Source organism: Loxodonta africana, chromosome 10 (assembly GCF_030014295.1).
Source record: "Loxodonta africana isolate mLoxAfr1 chromosome 10, mLoxAfr1.hap2, whole genome shotgun sequence".
NCBI lineage: Eukaryota > Metazoa > Chordata > Mammalia > Proboscidea > Elephantidae > Loxodonta > Loxodonta africana.
In genome coordinates this window covers 35945076-35967419 of record NC_087351.1, presented here as the reverse complement: position 1 = coordinate 35967419, position 22344 = coordinate 35945076, and the positions used below count along the sequence as shown (strand labels likewise).

At 41.7% G+C, this 22344-nt stretch overlaps 1 protein-coding gene across 1 annotated transcript; it reads left to right on the top strand.

Annotated features, from left to right (window-relative positions):
- Window positions 1–13127: 13127 nt before the first annotated feature.
- On the top strand, window positions 13128–16192 carry LOC100677226 (mast cell protease 8-like). Its single transcript, XM_064291848.1, has 5 exons — window positions 13128–13185; window positions 14414–14561; window positions 14976–15111; window positions 15344–15598; window positions 16052–16192. The coding sequence occupies exons 1-5, from the start codon at window positions 13128–13130 to the stop codon at window positions 16190–16192; spliced, it is 738 nt and encodes a 245-aa protein (XP_064147918.1).
- The last annotated feature ends 6152 nt before the right edge of the window (window positions 16193–22344 follow it).

Here is a 22344-nt window from a genome sequence, read left to right as displayed (position 1 = left end):
AGTCAGATCAAAATGTAGAATCACATTGATTTGTCCATTTTTAGCCAGTCAGTAAAAAGGCAAAGCTTTCAATGGTTTTGCCCATTTGTGATGGTAATATACACTGATGATTCTGTAATGATCCTCTAACTCAGGGAGACATGCCTCTAGTCACATGTTTCTCCATTTTCACACTTTCGCTTATTCTGTAATATTCCTTGGATTCGGGCAAATATCAGATCTGGCCGCATGCTTCTCCATTTCCCACTTTTGCCTCTTTGAACGTAGGCTGAATAAAATCTTTCTTTTTCCTTCAAAAAAAAAAAAAAGAAAGAGAGAGGATTGCAGCTGAGAGAATGTTGTTGACCAAGTATAACCTGCTTTCCGATTACCAAACCCTTTAGAAGGAAAGTAGCCATGGTGATGCAGTAGTTAAGAGCTTGGCTGATAACCAAAGGGTCAACAGCTCAACTCTACCAGTCACTCCTTCAGAACTTTATGGGGCAGTTTTACTCTGTCCTATAGGGTCACTATGAGTCAGAATCAAGTCGACGGCAACAAGGTTGGTGTACTTGGGATTTTTGATGGAGAGAAAAGGGAAGGAATCAAGATATGTCCGTCTAGGATTTTCTGACACCTGACAAGAGAGAATGGCCAATGTAAAAACAATCGACTCATCAAATCTCCCTTCTCAGATATGAATGCTGCCTCCCTGGGCTTCAAGCCTTATGTAATAATGTATAAGGTAGTAGAATTTGAATTGCCCGAGTTTATCCTTTAATCCTACTGTTAGTTTAACTCAGCATCATACTTTGCAACCTATACCTGGAACCAGAAAAGGAAATTCACACCTGAGGCCACCTAGAAGTCTTAATTTATTTTTTTTTATTTATCATGCATGCCATCTTTTCTGTGTAAGTCTTCACTCTTACAAGTCAAACACACCCAGATTGTCTATTTTCTTAAAGGTAGTTGTATGTCTAGTCACGTCTCACCAACCTCTCCTCAGAAAATTCTACACAGAGTCCAAGAATGGAATCTTATTCTCTAGGTTCTCTTGGTTTTCCTCTACCTACTTCTATAAGGTCACTATGAGTCAGAATCGACTCAACGGCAGCAGGTTTGTTTTTTTTTTTTAATTCTGAAGTAAAGAAGGAAATTAGACCTGTGAGAAAAGGTCCACTACTCCAATCCAGTGAGTGATTTCATATAGGATGAGTTCTAGGGATATAATTTCTGCAGGGAAATGTACCAATATTATCACTGTATCAACCACTCTGGACAGGTGTGTGAGTTTTGGCTAAAGAGTAGAAGTTCTTGGAGAATTCTCAGAGTAAGAGAGTGAATCTTAATTAAGCCTATTTTGTCTTTCAGTGAAAACAATAAAAGCAACCTTCGGCAGTTGAAGGGAGGCAGAAGGTGCAGAACCTTTGCCTAAATGACAATCATCACTGAAGGGACACATTACCCAGACCAAATGGAAAGAGAGTGATCCAGAAAATTCAGGAGAAATGAAAAGTCTGTTTCTCACCATTGTATATCTACCTCCAGACTTGCATGTTTTGAACTTTTTTTAATATACCAAGCATCAGAGCAATGCTGCCTTTATTGAGGTGGTCAGAGACCAAGTGGTAAATTCTTACCAGTTGGTCCATCAAATCTGTGCTCTCACAGTTGCTATACTGACACCTCTTTGCTTTCCTACTGCTCTCATCAACATCCCATCTCCACTTCATCCCCAATCTCTATCTTTATCCGCAACCCCAATATCCTGCAGTTGCCTGAAACCACCAACAGCTGTTGGCTGATTACAATCTTAACTAGTTTGTTTCTAGTAAGATCAGAGCTAGGCACTTTTTCATTTATAAGTATAAAGGTCTTGGGCTCTCAAAGAGTGCCACGCTAAAAAGAGAAGAACTGGGCTGAGAGATGCTATAAAAGAAGTAGGCAACTGCTAACCCTAAATGAAGGCAATATGGCATCATGCTCATGCTCTTTGGAGACCCAAAGCTGAATGCAGGGGAAGGTAAAGCCATTTCTGACTAAACAAACTCCTCCAAAGCACAATTTCACCATTCTCCATGTTATGATTTTCTCCAGGTTTCTGTGGTTGCAAGACTCAAACTGCTAAAGAATGTGCTTTTCTAACACCAAAAACATTCCTGTGGGAGGAAAGTGGGACAAACTGAAAGTTCATAGCTTGAGAATCAATAGTTTTTCAAATAAAGAGGAGGTCACTGAGCCTGCCCCTCCTTTCTCACATTGTGGCTAGAAAGCCTAGAAATTGGAAGCATTGCTGCTCCGAAGCAGAGTATCCTTTCCATGATGCTGCTGCTCCTGATCCTGTTGGCCTTTCCTCTGCCCTCCAGGACCTTCATAGGTAAGTGACCATCCCCATCTTAGAGGCCTGTCTTACTCTACCTCTAATATTTCCACAGAGGTCCAGTCAGGCCAATCCTGAACCCAGATCTACCTAAAGAATTTGCTGATCCGCATTTCCATGACTGCATAAACAATGTACTGAAGTGAGAGGGAAATTAATACTCCCTTGTTGGGACCAGGTGGGTCATCTCTATTTCATGACACGCACCTCTGTTATCTCAAAATGATTTATTATTATGATGGTCAAAATTCTGTTAGAGATGAGAAAACTGAAAATAAATATAAGAAATTTCATTTTGCTAAAACTAAGAATGGACAGCTCAATGTCAGAAGCTACTGTGCACATCAAGAGGGGAAGAATTATTTCATATTTCAGTTTCTAGATTCACCTTCACCTTTTTCCTATTCTTCCGGACATATCGGCTCTACCAAGTCTGATACCCAGAACCTAACTGAGACATTGAACTGTTGGCCTGATCACTCTTCCTGGGTTCTTAATGACGACAGTCATCCTACACAGCCTATTTCCCCATCTCTGGTTTGATTTCCAGTGCTATATTCTTATCTCCCTTTCTTTTGAGGGTTCAACATCATATGAGGTACTTCTGTGATGAGATTTGGAAATGCATTAGGATCTTGCCTCTTCAGCCTTAAACCAAAGAAGTCTAGAGACTGTTCATTCATGTAACAATTGAAATTTATGGTTTTGACTGTATATCAGACTCAGGATGGGAGAGACATACAAGATTATTTTGGTTCATGAGCATATCATGTTTGGGTACTTAGAATTCAGTCAGTGATGGAAGTTACTAGGACACCAGAGTCTGAGAGGATTGGGAACAAAGAGGCAATTGGGGCACATCAAAAGGGATATTTTTCAAGTCATGTGGAATGTTCATTCTGAAGCCTTAACATTCCTAATTAAAATGTGTCCGAATTGTATTTAACCCCCCAAAAAAGGCTTAGGACACTCATTTCCAGCAAAAGAAAATGAGTCTAGAGAAGAAACATACCATACTCTACAAACCAGCCACGCTCCCACTGGAGCCGGGATGCTCATCTAAGTGTTCAGGGTTGTGTAGATGACTCTCTTCACACTAAGTCAAGCCAGGATTCCATTCTATTCTCTGAACATCCCAGTTAATGATCATAGGCAGTGTGCACATCTGGGTTCTGCGATTTCAGAGATCCAGGAAAGATTATTTTTTAAGCAGTGATCGAATGGGGCACTGAAGCCAGACCACACTCAAGACCCTACATGGCATTTATAAGGTTCGTTACTGACAACCATTTATGGGCACGTTGTGGAGGGTTCCTGGTGCGAGAAGACTTTGTGATGACAGCAGCTCACTGTCATGGAAGGTGAGGAAAATCATCTGGGTTCTTGTTCCTTGGGAATTCCTAACGTTATACCACAGCCATAATTAAGGATGGTCTCTGAGCACACAGAGCCAGTGAGCTTGTAAGAGAAGCCTTAAGTTCGCCTTCAGTCTGGGGAAAGGGAATTAAGGATAGGAGTTCAGAAATTGTCAGCAGGAAGCTGGGTGGCAAGTGAAGCTGCAGAAGAAACAGCCCTGGGTCACTGTTGTAGAGTAAAAAGGGGGTCACTGTCCTCATTTAAATGAAGTGTACGAGACACTAATGAGACAGGTCTTTTGCCCCTTTCTCCTCCCCATGACCCAGCTACAGGACTACCTTGGACTGGATCTTCAATATCTTTATCTGATGCTGAGATAAACTTACTTTGACTTACTATTCGCAGTACTTTCCTTGTAGAAATATGCGTGTCATTCTGGGAGCTCAAAATATCAAGAAAAAAGAAGCGACCAGGCAGGACATCCTTGTGCTTCAAGCCTTTCCTCACCCAGAGTATAGCTACATTTCAAGTTTCAATGACCTCATGTTACTGAAGGTACCATGTTGAATCTATTTAGGTGCATGTCACCCAGATTACTGGGGAACATCAGCTCATTCAGAACCTCAACTTGTTCTTCTTTTCCATCCCCAATGTTCTTCTGGTCCTAGGGCCAAAGAAAAGAACTGGGAGACTCTGTAGGCAGGGGTAGATCAAGAAATCTGCTCCCTGAATTTCAGTCCTGCTAGAAGGGCAGGGTTTGAACTGTTATCTCTTATCTTCTCTTCCCAGTTGAAACAGAAGGCTCACCTGAACTCAGCTGTGAAGACCATTACCCTACCACAGAGTCAGGACTGGGTGATGCCAAACCAGATGTGCAGTGTGGCAGGCTGGGGAATTTTAGTTAATGGTAATTCTTCAGACACACTCCAGGAAGCAGATCTGCAAGTACAGAACAAAGAGACATGTCAGAGAATCTACAAATATTATAATGACTCCATCCATCTATGTGTGGGTAATCCTCAGCACCCGAAGAGAGCAGGAAGGGTAAGAATTTAAGCATTTTTTCTGACTTCACCAGGAACAGAGTGATTCCCGAATCCCACGGTCAGGCCTTCATTGACCTTAGAAGGCCTAGTTAGTACAGGGTTCACCATGGGTGGGAGCATCCTGTTGGCAATCCTTGTGTCTCAGGCATGTCCCTCCACTTTCTTTCTTGTTTTTTCCTCACGGGATTACAAAAGAAAGCCTGGGAACAGTTTGAGCTGGAAAGTGCTCTCAGCCAAGAAAGAAGCTCATGGTGCTGGTGGATCCCTAACAAGTACCCAACCCACCACTCTCTCACCAAGAGCCAAAGGGAATGCTAATCCCTGAGCTCCTTCCTCCTCTAAACACACAGGCCCTGAGCAAGAGGACCTGGGAACCATGGAGCAAAAAGAGCCGGAGAACGGAAGCCAGAGAGGACTCTGCTGACACTCTTCCCTTCTATGTCCACAGGGCGACTCTGGGGGACCCTTGGTGTGTAACAATGTGGCCCAGGGCATTGTCTGCCTTGGATATAAGATGAAAGTTCCTACGATGTACACAAGAATCTCCAGCTTTCTTCCCTGGATACATAAAATAATGAACGCATCCTAGGATTATGTTGCCGATTCCTCACCAGTGTGGAGGGAGAATGTCAGGCTGTTAATAAAGACCATCTCCCAGTGGGGAGGAACTACTGTGTCTTTCTTCATTGACCATTCATTTCTCTCTTGCTGTACCCCAGGCAAGCACTAATTGCACTGCCTCCACCCCATTCTCTGCTCCCCATGATAATCCATCCACAAACTCCCCATGCAAGCTACCTCTCACACCTGTGGATTGCATTGTGCCTGTTCTATCTGCGCCTCTAAAGTCAGCTCCCCCGTCTCTGACCCTATCAAGTGGTGGGGTGTCTCCCTGACACCATCAGTGGAGCTTCTCGCATGAGACTTTCAATTTTGGCATTTCTTCCTTTCTTAAACCACCCCAGCACAAAGGAAATGAGGACAGGGAGTAAAACAACTAAACCTGCAAATGACACAATACGATCCTGGAATGGTGCCCACCAAGACCACCTTCTCTGTGAGGCTATACCTTCATTTCTTTCTGTCCGTGGCTCAGCATGGCCTCTCCTATGTGATGCTGTCCCATTTGGTCACTGCCCGGGCAATACTCATGCTTTGAAATAGTAGGCAAAAGGAAGCCTGACTGTGCCTAACTGAGCATAACTTGTGGTAAGGTAATGTGACAAACAAGTCTGATCCACACACTTTAGACACACCTCCCACCTGAGCAGGCCCCACTCCGCTTCTCTCATCCAGCCCAGCATACCCCCCCAATCCTATGAGGGCTCATAGTCAACTAGTACCCTCTCAATAGGACCTACATACTTGAGATAATGGTCTCTGTGGTAAGGTTGGAATTCACTCCTCCAACCCTAAAATGCATATTCGTTAACCACCTGAATGACAGGCCTTGTGATACAGCAGTGAAACCATAAACATGTTTCTCCCCCCAGCAACTCTAGACCTGCTCTTTTTCTCTGGATCCCTCAGTCCTTCTTAGCTCACTATGTCCCCTTTCTGTCCTCTGGTAGATGTCCACATTGTACATGATGTGGGCTCATTATCCCTGAGGGCTTTCCCTCTAGGGTGCAGAGAGAGAAAATTTCTGGTGCAAAGAGGTCAAGCTTCACTCTTTCCCCAACATGGCCTTTCCAGCATGACACGGAGGACAGCGGGGGGGGAGGGGGGCAATGATGGGTGGGATGCAAAAATACTTCGTGCAAAAAATGGCTGCTCTGAACTAGAGTCTGAAGGGCACAATCCCACAACAGCTGTGGGCAGCCACAGAGCTGTATCTCCTGATAAAGGCCTGCATCTTAGGGGTGCCCTGTGCCCCCAGCCAACCAAGGCCAGAGGTGCTCTTGGAGGGCCCATCAAAAAGCAGAGCTGGCCAAGACAGAGCAGTAAACATAGGATAAGACTGAGGGTATCTGTCTTCTTCCCGGACGAAAGCAGGAAAGAACTAAACTTGAAATCAGAGGAATACATGGAAGTCACTGGACTAGAATGCAAACTGCCTTGGGACAGCCCAATCTCAACAGACATTGAAGTTATGACCAACTCTAGCTGGACTAAACAGCATGGGTGCCAAGATATATAATAGCCTGAAGATCTAGGCATCTAGGACATCCATCCTCCCTCACCCCGTACCACAGCAACACCAGGTTTTTAAATTTTTAGGAATTAGGTTTCTGCTCTCCAAAGATCCCCATCTACTTGGCGTTTATAAGACTGGTTTGGTAGATCAGCTCTCAATACCTTTGTTACCTGTTCCACTCCTCCCTTCGCAGGACAGTGTTCTTCCAAACCTTTCTTAAGGCACTCTTATAAGAAGAACTAATCCATAAATTGTTTTGGAAGTCACTACCATTTTTTTTCTTCTTTCAACTAGATGCTAACTTTCTTAACCAACATATTCCAAAGCAAAGACTTCCACATGTAAACATACACACACTTACACACAGACACACGCACACATATTTAAAGAATCTGGTCCCATATTTGTTAAGTACTTGGCTGCTATCCAATAGGTCAGCTGATGGAACCCATCAGAGGCTACTGTGGCGAACAGACCTGTGCTCTGCTCTCATAAAGATTACAGCCTAGAAAATTCTGTGCACCAGTTATGTTCTTTCCTGTAGGGTCATTGTGAGTCTGAACTGACACCATAGTAAACAACCATAACATTTATGCATTTATATAAACACAAATATGTAATCTACAATTACATGTATGCATGTTATTACTTTACATAAAACACTTGTAAGACATATTTATTTGGAATTTTGTATTCTAATGTATCATTTAATTTTTTTTGCATGTATGCCCTTAATTAAACAACTCAACAACAGGAGTATTTAGCAGTGACAATAAGTAGTAACTAATAGTAGGCCAAATTGGAAAATCATTACCTACTATAAGAGTGTAACAATGTTTTGTAATTTTTCTTTCCACTTCTGATACAGAAATTCATTTTTGTATTTTTCAAATCCATTATTAGATATTTACAGTGTGTTGGATATTTTATTCCATTGTCCTAAGGCACAAAATATGGCATAGTGTTATGCACAAATAAGAATTTTTAAATGTTAATACAAAAGGTTCAATTAGGCAGATATTACCCATATTTCATTCGGACAATAATTTTTCCTGTCTTTGTGATACAGTAGAATACGTTACTCCTTCTATGTCTTTGTTTCCTAATACCTTGCTGATGTGCCTGACTAGTAAGAATATTCTGTTTTATTTGTGGACAGTGGAAAATTGACGTATGGCCAAACACAGCACTTACACATATTGACTTGCAGCTCTGCTCTTACCAAGCCCACCTTACACTGATTTCTGGTGTCTACAAGTTAATGTCCCCTTAACTAGAACATTTGAGTGTGTGACATTTAAAATTTTACTTATTAGCAACAGCAGGCTTCTAAAGTTGTAGGAATTAGGTTTCTGCTCTGCAAATGTGGCAGCAAAATTGGGGACTACAAGACTAGTTTGGCAGATCAGCTCTCAACATCTAACATACTCAACATCTTTAAACTCTCTGAAGGGGATGGGATGGTCATCCCCAGTTAAACCTCCCTTTCTCTTGGAAAATGTCTCTGAAGCACAGGCATAGTTTGAACTTCATTATAAAGAAATTACAATTTTAACAAAGAAATAAGAAATCACATTTAACTTGTCTGCTCTTTTCCGGTGATATGTTTTGAATTCTGAAGCAGTCCTAATTTCTTTTTTTTTTTTTTCTCTGTATGAAGATTTTGCAACCTTCATATAACATCATACAACTGAGTTGCTATCTGTTCACTCATTTTTAGAGCCCAAGAATCTCTTCAAGAACCCTTTAGGGGAAAAGGCTAAGTAGATTGGCTGCTAACTAAAAGGTTGGTAGATGTAACCCACCTGAGGCTTATAGGACAAAAGACCTGGCTATGTGCTCCCATAAAGATTATAGCCTTTGAAATCCTACGGGGCAATTCCAGTTTGATCTTTAGGGTTGCTATGAGTCAGACCAGATTAGGCAGGACGTAGCAAGTATCCTTTTTAAGCAATATGAAACATTGGAGTTATCACCAAGCATACAAATCTCTGTTTCACAGTAATGGTTTTATCCATTCTCATTTGGCATCAGCTAGAGGCTTCCCCTGACTCATGTGGCTGAAGGGGCTGACGAACCCAGAATGCACAAGTCAGGTGGAGGGGTGCAGGTTTACAGGGCTGCAGAAGATGGTGAATCTAAGTATCAGCAGATAACACAGGCTCAAGTCCCAAGAACTGAAGGTGAGATGATGATGAGACAGAAAAGGAATCCAGAGCAAGCAAACGAGCTTTGCCAGAATGTCCATATATATATTGGGTGCCAGCAACGCCACCAGGCAAACTACCCTTACAACCGATTGTCTGATAACATCAGATCCCACCATGAAGGTAATCATATTACATGGCAAAATGGAGGATAATGACATATAACAGTGAGAATCATGGCCTAGCCAACTTGACAGATAACATCACCTGTCAATGACCAAAACAGTTTTTGAGGGTCAGTCAATGCTAAGCATGGTGATGGGCCATGAAGATACAATGATAAGCATGACTATCACCTAATGATCTGGTATAGAGGTGACTTTGGCCTGTGTTCCACTGTTTCCTGTGCTCAGCTCTGGAGTCCTCTGTGAATAAGCTTTGGATGGAATTCACTTACATTGCAAAATTACCCCAAATGAACATAAACCCTGCTATGTATATTTCTTTAGGACATGACACCTTACTTGCAGCGTTTCACATGACCTTAGAAAAACAGATAATTGGACTCTTGTTTAGGTTCGTGTTTGATGCATGGAGAATGCACTTGGGGAGCTTTAGGATTACCTTTAGAGATAACGTAGTAATGATGCTAGCAAATATTGGAAAAGTAAAGTTAAATTGTTATACATGGTAAAATGAGAGTCAGAAGAAAACCCATTGGGCCAACACCCAGAGTAAAAAAAAAAGTAGCTTAATTCCTATTTATGGCATAGTTGATCGGAGAAATCTTTTAAAAATATATTAAACTCTACCGGACAAAAGCAGGTCCAGTTGCTAATGGAATGGAAACAGAACAGTGATTTCTGACCTCATTAAGCCAAGGCAACATGAGATAACAGAATAGCCTTACAGTTTTATTAGCCCAAGAAAGTGTAGTCTGTGCTATAGCAAATACCTCTTGTTGCATTTGGGTAAACAACACAGGAGAAGTAGAACACGATATACACAAAATTACACAGCAAGCTACTTGGTTTACACACTATAACCTGCTTACAAACCCCAGATTTATTTGGTTGTTTACCATCAGGAATAAGTACATGGGCTAGATCAGTATTGCAAGGAATTATATTCTTATTCTGCATCCTGATAGTATTAGGCATAATAAAACTTATTTTCTATTCTCTTACACACTTGAAAGGGAAAAGAAGGCCTCGGGCTAAAACGTTGATGTGCTTTGATTCTGCTCATGTAAGCAATGCAATTGATGAGATAGTTGCTCCTGCTTAAGATCCTAGGGGAGAACCAGATGTTATCCGGTGAAAAATCAGCACCATGAGATTAAGGGCCTGTCAAGGTCACCATCTAGGAGCTGGACTAATTCCAGGTATTGATTATCCATTGATGTATTATCTTCAGCGTCCGATCAAAAGGAGTGAATGTTTTAGGAGATAATATTGGAGCCATTATTCCCTGTCATTAAGTAAAAAGAATGCAACCCAGCTGGAGCTGGACTCACAGGGACTCACAAGGACACGTCAACTGAGCCCTCAGGTATAAAGTCAATAGCTAGGACAATCTTGCAAAACGTTTGAGGGACCTTTCACGTAGACAAATCATAAACAGAAAAAAAGACCTGCATAGTTTCCACTCTTCTCTTTTTTGTTAACATTTTGAGCATAATAAGATTAGCTGGACCAGTGAAGACCCTCCTGACTGTTGTTACTGAAACCTGTACCAAAGATTATTAAGAAAGACACTTTAAAATGTAGAATCACATAGATTTGGCCATTTTTAGTCAGTCAGTAAAAAGGCGAAGCTTTCAATGGTTTTGCCCATTTGTGATGTTAATATATACTGATGATTCTGAAGTGATCCTCTGACTCACGCAGGCATGGCTGTAGTCACATGTTTGTCTATTTTCACATTTTTGCTTATTGAATATTCCTTGGATTCGGGCAAATATCAGATCTGGCAGCATGCTTCTCCATTTCCCACTTAAAACTCTTTGCATGTAAGCTGAATAAAATCTTTCTTCTTATTTAAAAAAAAAAAAAAAGAAAGAGAGGATTGCAGCTGAAAGAATGTTGTTGACCAAGTATAACCTGGTTTCCAACTACCAAGCACTTTAGAAGGAAAGTAGCCTTGATGATGTAGTAGTTAAGAGCTTGGCTGATACCAAAGGGTCAACAGTTCAACTCTACCAGTCACTCCTTCAGAACTCTACAGGGCAGTTTTACTCTGTCCAATAGGGTCACTATGAGTCAAAATCAAGTCGACGGCACCAAGTTTGGTTTACTTGGGATTTTTGATGGAGAGAAAAAGGAAGGAATCAAGATATGTCCATCTAGGATTTTCTGACACCTGACAAGAGAGAATGGCCAATGTAAAAACAATCGACTCATCAAATCTCCCTTCTCAGATATGAATGCTGCCTCCCTGGGCTTCAAGCCTTATGTAATAATGTATAAGGTAGTAGAATTTGAATTGCCCGAGTTTATCCTTTAATCCTACTGTTAGTTTAACTCAGCATCATACTTTGCAACCTACACCTGGAACCAGAAAAAGAAATTCACACCTGAGGCCACCCAGAAGTCCTTAATTTAAGACAACTATCATGCATGCCATCTTTTCTGCGTAAGTCTTCACTCTTACAAGTCAAACACACCCAGATTGTCTATTTTCTTAAAGGTAGTTTTATGTCTAATCACATCTCACCAACCCCTCCTCAGAAAATTGTACTCAGAGTCCCAGAATTGAACCTTATTCTCTAGCTTCTCTTGGTTTCTCTCTACTTAATTCTCTCTAGAAGCCTCTATGAGTCAGAATCGACTCAAGGGTAGCAGGTTTTTTTTTTTTTTTTTTTTTTCTAATTCTGAAGGAATGAAGGAAACTAGACCTGTGAGAGAAGGTCCACTACTCCAATCCAGTGAGTGATTTCATATAGGATGAGTTCTAGGGATATAATTTCTGCAGGGAAAAGTACCAATATTACCACTGTATCAACAACTCTGGACAGGTGTGTGAGTTTTGGTTAAAGAGTAGATGTTCTTGGAGAATTCTCAGAGTAAGACAGTGAACCTTAATTAAGCCTATTTTGTCTTTCGGTGAAAACAATAAAAGTAACCTTCAACAGTTGAAGGGAGGCAGAAGGTGTAGAAACTTTGCTAAATGACAATCATCACTAAAGGGACACATTACCCAAACCAAATGAAAAGAGAGTGATCAAGAAAATTCAGGATAAATGAAAAGTCTGTTTCTCATCATTGTATATCTACCTTCAGACTTGCATGCTTTGATCTTTTTTTAATATACCAAGCACCAGAGCAATACCGGCTTTATTGAGGTGGTCAGAGACCAAGTGGTAAGTTCATACCAGTTGATCCATCAAAACTGTGCATACCAGTTGATCCATCAAATCTGTGCTCTCACAGTTGCTATACTGACACTTCTTTGCTTTCCTACTGCTCTCATCAACATCCCATCTCCACTTCATCCCCAATCTCTATCTTTATCCGCAAACCCAAGATTCTGCAGTTGCCTGAAACCACCAACAGCTGTTGACTGATTACAATCTTAACTAGTTTGTTTCTAGTAAGACCAGAGCTAGGCACTTTTTCATTTATAAGTATAAAGGTCTTGGGCTCTCAAAGAGTGCCACGCTAAAAAGAGAAGAACTGGGCTGAGAGATGCTATAAAAGAAGTAGGCAACTGCTAACCCTAAATGAAGGCAATATGACGTCATGCTCATGCTCTTTGGAGACCCAAAGCTGAACGCAGGGGAAGGTAAAGCCATTTCTGACTAAACAAACTCCCCCAAAGCACGATTCCACCATTCTCCATGTTATGCTTTTCTCCAGGTTTCTGTGGTCGCAAGACTCAAACTGCTAAAGAATGTGATTTTGTAACACCAAAAACATTCCTGTGGGAGGGAAGTGGGACAAACTGAAAGTTCGTAGCTTGAGAAGCAATAGTTTTTCAAATAAAGAGGAGGTCGCTGAGCCTGCCCATTCTTTCTCGCACTGTGGCTGAAAAGCCTAGAAAGTGGAACCATTGCTGCTCCGAAGCAGAGTATCCTTTCCATGATGCTGCTGCTCCTGATCCTGTTGGCCTTTCCTCTGCCCTCCAGGACCTTCATAGGTAAGTGGCCATCCCCATCTTAGAGGCCTGGCTTACTCTACCTCTAATATTTCCACGGAGGTCCAGTCAGGCCAATTCTATAATGCGTCTTAAACCCAGATCTACCTAAGGAATTTGCTGATCCTCATTTCCATGACTGCCTAAACAATGTACTGAAGTGTCAGGGAAATTAATACTTCCTTGGGACCCGGTGGGTCATCTCCATTCCATGGCATGCACCTCTGTTATCTCAAAATGATTTACCATCATTATGATGGCCAAGATTCTGGTAGAGATGAGAAAACTGAAAAGGAATGCAATAAATTTCATTTTCTAAAACTGAGAATGGACAGCTCAATGTCAGAAGCTACTGTGCAGATCAAGAGGGGAAGAATTATTTCATATTTCAGTTTCTAGATTCACCTTCACCTTTTTCCTATTCTTCCGGACATATCGGCTCTACCAAGTCTGGTACCCAGAACCTAACTGAGACATTGAACTGTTGGCCCGATCACTCTTCCTGGGTTCTTAATGATGACAGGGATCCCACCTAGCCTATTTCCCCATCTCTGGTTTGATTTCCAGTGCAATGTTCTCATCTCCCTTTCTACTGAGGGTTCAACATCATGTGAAGGTAATTCTGTGATGAGATTTGGAAATGCATTAGGATCTTGCCTCTTCAGCCTTAAACCAAAGAAACCTGGAGACTGTTCATTCATGTAGCAATTGAAATTTATGTTTTTGACTATATATCAGACTCAGGATGGGAGAGACATACAAGATTATTTTGGTTCATGAGCATATCATGTTTGGGTACTTAGAATTCAGTCAGTGATGGAAGTTACTAGGATACCAGAGTCTGAGAGGATTGGGAACAAAGAGGCAATTGGGGCACGTCAAAGGGAATATTTTTCAGGTCATGTGGAATGTTCATTCTGAAGCCTTATCATTCCCAATTAAAATGTGTCCGAATTGTATTTAGTCCCCCAAAAAAGGCTTAGGACACTCATTTCCAGCAAAAGGAAGTGAGTTTAGAGAAGAAACATACCATATGCTACAAACCAGCCATACTCCCACATGAGCCAGGATCCTCATCTAAGTGTTCAGGGTTGTGTAGATGACTCTCTTCACACTAAGTCAAGCCAGGATTCCATTCTATTCTCTGAACATCCCAGTTAATGATCATAGGCAGTGTCCACATCTGGGTTCTGTGATTTCAGAGTTCCAGGAAAGATTATTTTTTAAGCAGTGATCAAAAGGGGCACTGAAGCCAGACCACACTCAAGACCCTACATGGCATTTATAAGGTTCATTAATGACAACCATTTATGGAGACGTTGTGGAGGGTTCCTGGTGCGAGAAGACTTTGTGATGACAGCAGCTCACTGTCATGGAAGGTAAGGAAAATCATCTGGGTTCTTGTTCCTTGGGAATTCCTAGCGTCATACCACAGCCATAATTAAGGGTGGTCTCTGAGCACACAGAGCCAGTGAGCTTGTAAGAGAAGCCTTAAGTACGCCTTCAGTCTGGGGAAAGGGAATTAAGGATAGGAGTTCAGAAATTGTCAGCAGGAAGCTGGGTGGCAGGTGAAGCTGCAGAAGAAACAGCCCTGGGTCACTGTTGTAGAGTAAAAAGGGGGTCACTGTCCTCATTTAAATGAAGTGTACGAGACACTAATGAGACAGGTCTTTTGCCCCTTTCTCCTCCCCATGACCCAGCTACAGGACTACCTTGGACTGGATCATCAATATCTTTATCTGATGTTGAGATAAACTTACTTTGACTTACTATTCACAGTACTTTCCTTGTAGAAATATGTGTGTCATTCTGGGAGCTCAAAATATCAAGATAAAGGAAGCAACCAGGCAGAGCATCCCTGTGCTTCAAGCCTTTCCTCACCCAGAGCATAGCAACATTTCACGTTTCAATGACCTCATGCTACTGAAGGTACCATCTTGCCTATATTTAGGTGCACTCATGCAGAGTGCTGGGGAGCATCAGCTCATTCAGAACCTCAACTTTTTCCTCCTTTCCATCCCCAATGTTCTTCTGGTGCCAAGCAAAAGAAAAGAACTTGGAGAGTCTATAGGCAGGGGAGGGTCACACAAAATGCTCCCTGATTTTCAGCCCTGCTAGCAGAGCAGGGTTTGAACTGCTATCTCTTATCTTCTCTTCCCAGTTGAAATGGAAGGCTCACCTGAACTCAGCTGTGAAGACCATAGCCCTACCACAGAGCCAGGACTTGGTGGGGCCAAATGAGGTGTGCAATGTGGCAGGCTGGGGAGTTTTAGCTAATGGCAATTGTTCAGACACACTCCAGGAAGCAGATCTGGAAGTACAGCACAAACAGACTTGTGAGAATGTCACCAAATATTACAATAACTCCATCCAACTGTGTGTAGGGAATCCTCTACACAGGATGAGAGCAGGAAGGGTAAGAATTCAGGCATCTTTTTCTGACTTTCCCCAGGGACAGAGTGATTCTGGAACCCCACAGTCAGGCCTTCACTGACCTCAGAATCCATAGGTAGTATAGAGTTCACCATGGGTGGGGGCACCCTGTTGCCAATCCTTGTGTCCCAGGCATCTCCCTTCTGCTAATCTCTTGTCCTTTCTCCATGGGACAACAAGAGAAAGTCCTGGGACAAGTTTGAGCTGGAAAGTGTTCTTAGCTAAGGAAGAAGCTCATGGTGCTGGTGGATCCTTGTCAAGGACCCTACCCACTACTCTCTCCCTAAGAGCCAAAGTGAATGGTAATCCCTCAGCTCCTTCCTTCTCTAAACACACAGGCCTTGAGCAGGAGGTCATGGGAACCATGGACAAAAGAGGGCCTGAGAGAGGAAGCCATAGGAGTCTGTGCTGAAACTCTTCCCTTCTATGTCCACAGGGCGACTCTGGGGGACCCTTGGTGTGTAAAAACGTGGCCCAGGGCATTATCAGCTATGGATATAAGAAGAAAATTCCTATGATCTTCACCAGAATCTCCAGCTTTGTTCCCTGGATACACAAAATAATGAATGTATCCTAGGGTAGCTATGCGACTGCCCTTGGGTTATGTTGCAAAGTTCACACCAGTGTGGAGGGAGAATGTCAGGCTGTTAATAAAGACCATCTCCCAGTGTGAAGAAACTACCTTCTCTATCTTCCTTGACTATTCACTGGTCTCTCGATGTGTGCCAGACAGGCTGATTGCACCTTCTCTATCCTCTTTTCTGCTTGCCCTGATCATTCATCCTCAAATTCCCCAGGCAAGCTACGTGTTACATCTGTGGATTGCATAGTCCCTGTTCTATCAGCACTTCTAAAGTCAGATCCCTCTGTCTGACCCTATCAAGTGGTGGAATGTCTCCCTTAGAAGAACAACAGAACCTGCTGTATGAAACTCTTGATGTAGGCCTTTCCTCTTACCTTAAATGACACCAGTATAATGGAAAAAAGGAGAGGGAGCAAAGCAAACGAAACTTCAAATGACACAAAAGGGTCCTGGCATAGTCCCCATGAGGACTATCTTCCTGTGAGGGTCTACCCTCATCTGTCTCTGTCCATGGCTCAGCATGGTCTCTCCTCAATTCTGCTTTCCCATCTGGTCATTGCCTGGATGACACTCATCCTTTGAAACAGGAGACTAAGGGAAGCCTGGCTATGCCTACCTGAGCATAACTTGGGGTAAGGTAATGTGACAAACAAGTCTGGTCCACACACTTTAGACTCACCTCCCACCTGAGCAGGCCCCACTCAGCCTCTCTCATCCAGCCCAGCATACCCCTAACCACCATGTGGGCTCAGAGGCAACTAGCCCTCTCTCATTAGGACCTACATGCTTGAGATGACTCTATCTGTAGTATGATTGGAATTGACTCCTCCCACACTTAAGTGAACATTCATCAACCACCTGGATTACAGGTCTTGTGATACAACAGTGAAACCACAAAAATGTTTTCCCCCTGGAGACAATAGATCTACTCTTTTTCTCTGAATCCCTCAGTCCTTCCTAACTCACTATGCCCTTTTCTATCCTCAGGCAGATGCCTATATTGTACATGATGTGGGTTCATTAGCCCCGAGGACTTTCACTCTAGGGTGCAGAGAGGTAAAATTTCTGATGCAGAGAGATCAAGCTTCACTCCTGTCCCATCATGGGCTTTCTGGCATGACATGGAGGGCAGCAGTTGGCAATGCTAGGTGGCCTGCATAAAGACTTCCTGTTGATGGCAGCTTAGAACTGGGGAGTGAGGAGCAGTAGCCCACACCACCTGCATACAAAGCCACAGAGCTGCATCCCCTGATAAAGGCCTGCATCTTAGAGGCTCCCTGTGCTCTTAGCCACCCAGGGCCCAGAGAAGCTCTTGGAGGGTCCATCCCAGAGTAAGGCTGAGCAAGACTGGGAGGTTGACATAAAATAAGACGGAGGGTATCGGTCCTATTACCAGGCAATAGCAGGACAGCACTAATTTTGAGATCAGGAGGAATACATTGAAGCCACTGGACCAGAATGCAAACTTCCTTGGGACAGCCCAGTCTCCACAGAAAGTGAAGCTCTGATCTACTCTAGCGGCCCCAAACAGCATGGGTGCCAAGGTGTACAGCATCCTGAAGATCTAGGCACCTAGGACATCCACCCTCACCCCTTACCATAGCAACAGCAGGCTTTTAAATTTGCAGAAATTAAGTTTCTGCCTTTCAAATATGCATCCACTTAGTGTTAACAAGACTGATTTGGCAGAGCAGCTCTCAATACCTTTTGTACCTGTTCCACTCCTCGCTTCCCAGGACAATGTGCTCCTAACCCTTCTCTCTTAAAGCAATCTTATGAGAAGAACTAAGCCATAACTTGTTTTGGAAGTCAAAAACCTCATTATTGTTTTCCTTCAACTGGATGCTAACTTGAAAAAAAAAAAAGAGCTAATAAATTGCAGGGCCATGCTAGATACACACACATGTACATACATACATATTTACAGACACACACACACATATATCTAAAGAGCCCCAGTTCCATAATGGTTAAGCACTGGGTGGCTATCCCATAGGTCAGCTGATGAAACTCACCATGGCCTACTCTGGAGAAAAGACCTGTCCTCTGCTACCATAAAGATTACAGCCTACCAAACTCTATGGAGCAGTTTTCTTTCCTGTAGGGTCACTGTGAGTCCAAACTGACACAATGGTACACAAAAATAACATAGAAATATTTATATATACACATATGTATAATATATAATTATATGTATGCCTGTTATTACTTTACATAAAACATTTATAAGGCATATTTATTTGGAATTTTATATTCTAATATATCATTTAATTTTTTACATGTATGCTATTTTTTAAACAAATCAACAACAGGACTATTTAGCAGTGAGAATAAATAGTAACTAACAGTAGGTCAAATTGGAAAATTACTACCTGTGATAAGAGTCTAATGATATTTTACAAGGTTTCTTTCAAACTTCTGACGCAGAAATTCAGTTTCCTATTTTTTAAACCCTTTAGCAGACATTTACAATATGTAGGGTATTTTATTCCATTGTCCTAATGCACAAAATACAGCATATTTTATGCACAAATAAGATTTTTTAATGTAAATACAATAGGTTTAATTAGGCAAATATTATTTATATTTAATTAAAATAACAATTTCTTTTTTTTTCTGTCTTTATGATAAAGTAGAATATTTTACTCTTTCTGTGTCCTTGTCTAATAATACTTTGCTGATATGCCTGGCAAGTAAGAATATTCTTCTTTTCTTTTAGATAGTGGAAAAACAACATATAGTCAAACACAGTGCTTATTTTCACTTACAGCTTTGCTCTTATCAAGCCCACCTTACACTGATTGCTGGTGTCTACAAGGTCATGTCCTCTCAACAAGAGCATTTGAACATACGACACTAAGGATTTTACGTATTAGCAACAGCAGGCTTTTAAATTGGCAGGAATTAGGTTTCTGCTCTGCAAATATGTCCACCCACTTGGGGTCTACAAGGCTAGTCTGGTAGATCAGTTCTCAACAGCTAACCTACCCAACATTTTTAAACTCTCTTAAGGACTTTGGATGTCATTCCCAGTTAAACCTCTCTTTCTCTTGGAAAATGTCTCTAAAGCACAGCAGAGTTTGAAGTTTTTTATAAAGAAATTACAGTTTTAGCAAAAAATAATAATAATAGTAATAAAATCACACTTAACTCCTCTGCTCTTTTCTGGTGATATATTTTGAAATCTGAAGCAGTCTTAATACCATGTTCTTTTTTTCTCTGTATGAGGATTTTGCAACCTTCACATAACATTGAACAACTGAGTTGCTAATCAAAGGTTGGTAGATGTAACCAAGGTGGCTTACATGTAACCAAAGCGGCTTACAGGACAAAAGACCTGGCTATGTGCTCCCGTAAAGATTACAGTCTACGAAATCCTATGAGGCAATTCCAGTTTGTCCTTTAGGGTCGCTATGAGTCGGAATAGATTAGACAGCACATAGCAAATATTCTTTTTAAGCAACATGAAACACTTGGAGTCAGCATCAAGCATACAAATTTCTGCTTCACAGCATCCATTCTATCTATTCTTATCTGGCATCAACTAGAGGCTTCCCTGACTCATGTGGCTGCAGGGGCTGACAAACTCAGAGTGCACAGGTCAGATGGAAGGGTGCTGGCTCACAGGGCTGCAGAAGCCGGCAAATCCCAGTATCGGCAGATCAAATAGGCTCAAGCCCCAGGAACCGAAGGTCAGATGATGATGAGCCAGAAAGAGAACCTAACATTAACTATCATACCACCGAAATGGTTTTTGAGGGTCAGTCAATGCTGAGTATGGTGATGGACCCTGAAGACACAATGGTAAAAATGACAACCATCTAATGATCTGGTGTTGAGGTGACCTCATTCTGGGTTCCACTGTTTCCTGTGCTTGATTCTGGAGTCCTCTGTGAATAAGCATTGGCTGGAACTCACTAACGATGAACAATTATCCCATTTTAAAATGAACACCATTATGTGTATTTCTTTAGCACATGACACCTTATTGCATCATTTCACATGATCTTAGAAATACAGATGATTGGACTCTTGTTTAGATTTCTGGTGAATGAATGGACAATGCACTTTGGGAACTTTAGGATTACCTTTAGACATACCTAGCCTAGTAATGGTGCTTGTAAATATTGGAAAGGTAATGTTAAATTGTTACACTTGGTAAAAAACAGAATCAGAAAAAAAAAAACATTGTTCCAACATGCAGGGTGCGGTAGATTTAATTCCTATTCACGCTATAGTCAATTGGGGGAATATTTAAGAAATTTATTAATTACTATGGCACAAAGAACAGATGAGATTGTTAATGGGGTGGAAAGACAACAGTGATTTCTGACCTCATTAAGACAAGGTGACATGAGATATCAGAATACCCTTACAGTTTTACTAGCCAAAGAAAGTGTAGTCTGTGCTATAGCAAATACCTCTTGTTGCATCTGAGTATATAACACAGGAAAAGTAGAACAGGATATACACAGGAGTAGACAGCAAGCTACTTGGTTACACACCGTAATGTGCTTACAAACACCGGATTTATTTTGTTGGTTACCATCAGAAGTAAGCACATGGGCTAGATCACTACTGCAAGAAGTTGTAATATTCTTAGTCTGCATCCTGCTAGTACTGGGCATAATAAAACTTATCTTCTATTGCCTTATACTCTTGAAAGGCGAAAGAAGGCCTCAGGCTAAAATGTTGATGTACTTTGAGCCTGCTCATGTAAGCAAGGCAATTGATGAGAATATCGGTCTTATTTAAGATCCTGGTAAAGAACCAGGAAACATGGTTTTAGCAGCATGCTTGTCTGTTTTCCAGCTTTTGCTTATTCTGTAATACTTCTTGGACTAGGACAGACATTAGCTCTGGCAGCATGCTTATCTGAAGTCCATTTTTGCCTCTTTGAACAAATGCTGAATACAACCTTTCTTTTTGTTTAAAAAAAAGAAAGAAAGAAATACAGATGATTGGAGCTGAAAGAAGGTTGTTGACCAAATATAACATGGTTTCAAGTTGCCAAGCACTTTAGAAGAAGAGTACCCCTGGTGGCGCAGTGGTTAAGAGCTTGTCTGCTAACCAAAAGTTCAGCAGTTCAAATCCACCAGCCACTGCTTGGTAACCCTCTGAGGCAGTTCTACTCTGTCCTATAGGGTTGCTATGAGTCAGAATCAACTCGACAGCAATGCGTTTGGTTTATTTGCTTTTTCTGATGGAGAGAAAAGTGAAGATATCAAGACATGCCCATCCAGGACTTTCTGACACCTAATAAAACCAATGGATTCATCAAATCTCCCTTCTCAGATGTGAATGTTGCCTCCCTGGGCTTCAAGCGATATGTAATGCTGTATAAGATATTAGAGTCTGAATTGCCTGAGTTTATTCTTCAATCCCTCTGTTACTTTAACTCAACAACATACTCTGCAACCTATATCTGGAACCAGACAAAGAAATTCACACCCAAAGCCAACTGGCACTCCTGAATTTAAGACAGCTGTAATGCATACCATCTTTTCTGTGTGAGTCTGCTCTCTTCCAAGCCAAATACCTCAAGATTGTGTATTTCGCTAAAGAAGTTCTGTGTCTAGTCATGTCTCATGAATCTCTCCTCAGAGTCCAAGGATGAAATCTTATTCTCCAGGTTCTCTTGGTTTCTTGCCACCTAATTCTGAGGTAATGAAGGAAATTAGACCTGTGGGAGAAAATCTACTTCTCCAACCCAGTGAGTGATTTCATGTAGGATGAGTTGTAGGTATATTATTTCTATAGGGAAAACTACCAACACTACCACTGCCTCAATCATTCTCCTCAGGAATATGGATTTTGATTAAAAGTAGAAGTGCTTGAAGAACTCTCAGAATAGGACCCAGAACCCCCCCCAAAAAACCAAACCCATTGCCGTTGAGTCGATTCTGACTCACAGCGACCCTAAAGGACAGAGTAGAACTGCCCCATGGGATTTCCAAAAAGTGCCTGGTGAACTGGAACTGCTGAACCCTTGGTTAGCTACCATAGCTTTTAACCACTATGGCACCAGGGTTTCCCAGAATAAGACAGTGACCCTTAATTAAGCCTATTTTGTCTTTCTGTGGAAACAATAAAAGCAACCATTAACAGTGGAAGGGAGGCAGAAGCTCAGAAATTTTGCCTAAATG

What these genes read in the sequence shown, in the direction of transcription:
- LOC100677226 (XM_064291848.1), top strand. Translation starts at nt 13,128, where the DNA reads ATGATGCTGCTGCTCCTGATCCTGTTGGCCTTTCCTCTGCCCTCCAGG. An exon ending in GCAGCTCACTGTCATGGAAG is followed by an intron (nt 14,562 to 14,975) that starts GTAAGGAAAATC and finishes CTTTCCTTGTAG; the next exon opens with AAATATGTGTGTCATTCTGG. An exon ending in ATGACCTCATGCTACTGAAG is followed by an intron (nt 15,112 to 15,343) that starts GTACCATCTTGC and finishes TTCTCTTCCCAG; the next exon opens with TTGAAATGGAAGGCTCACCT.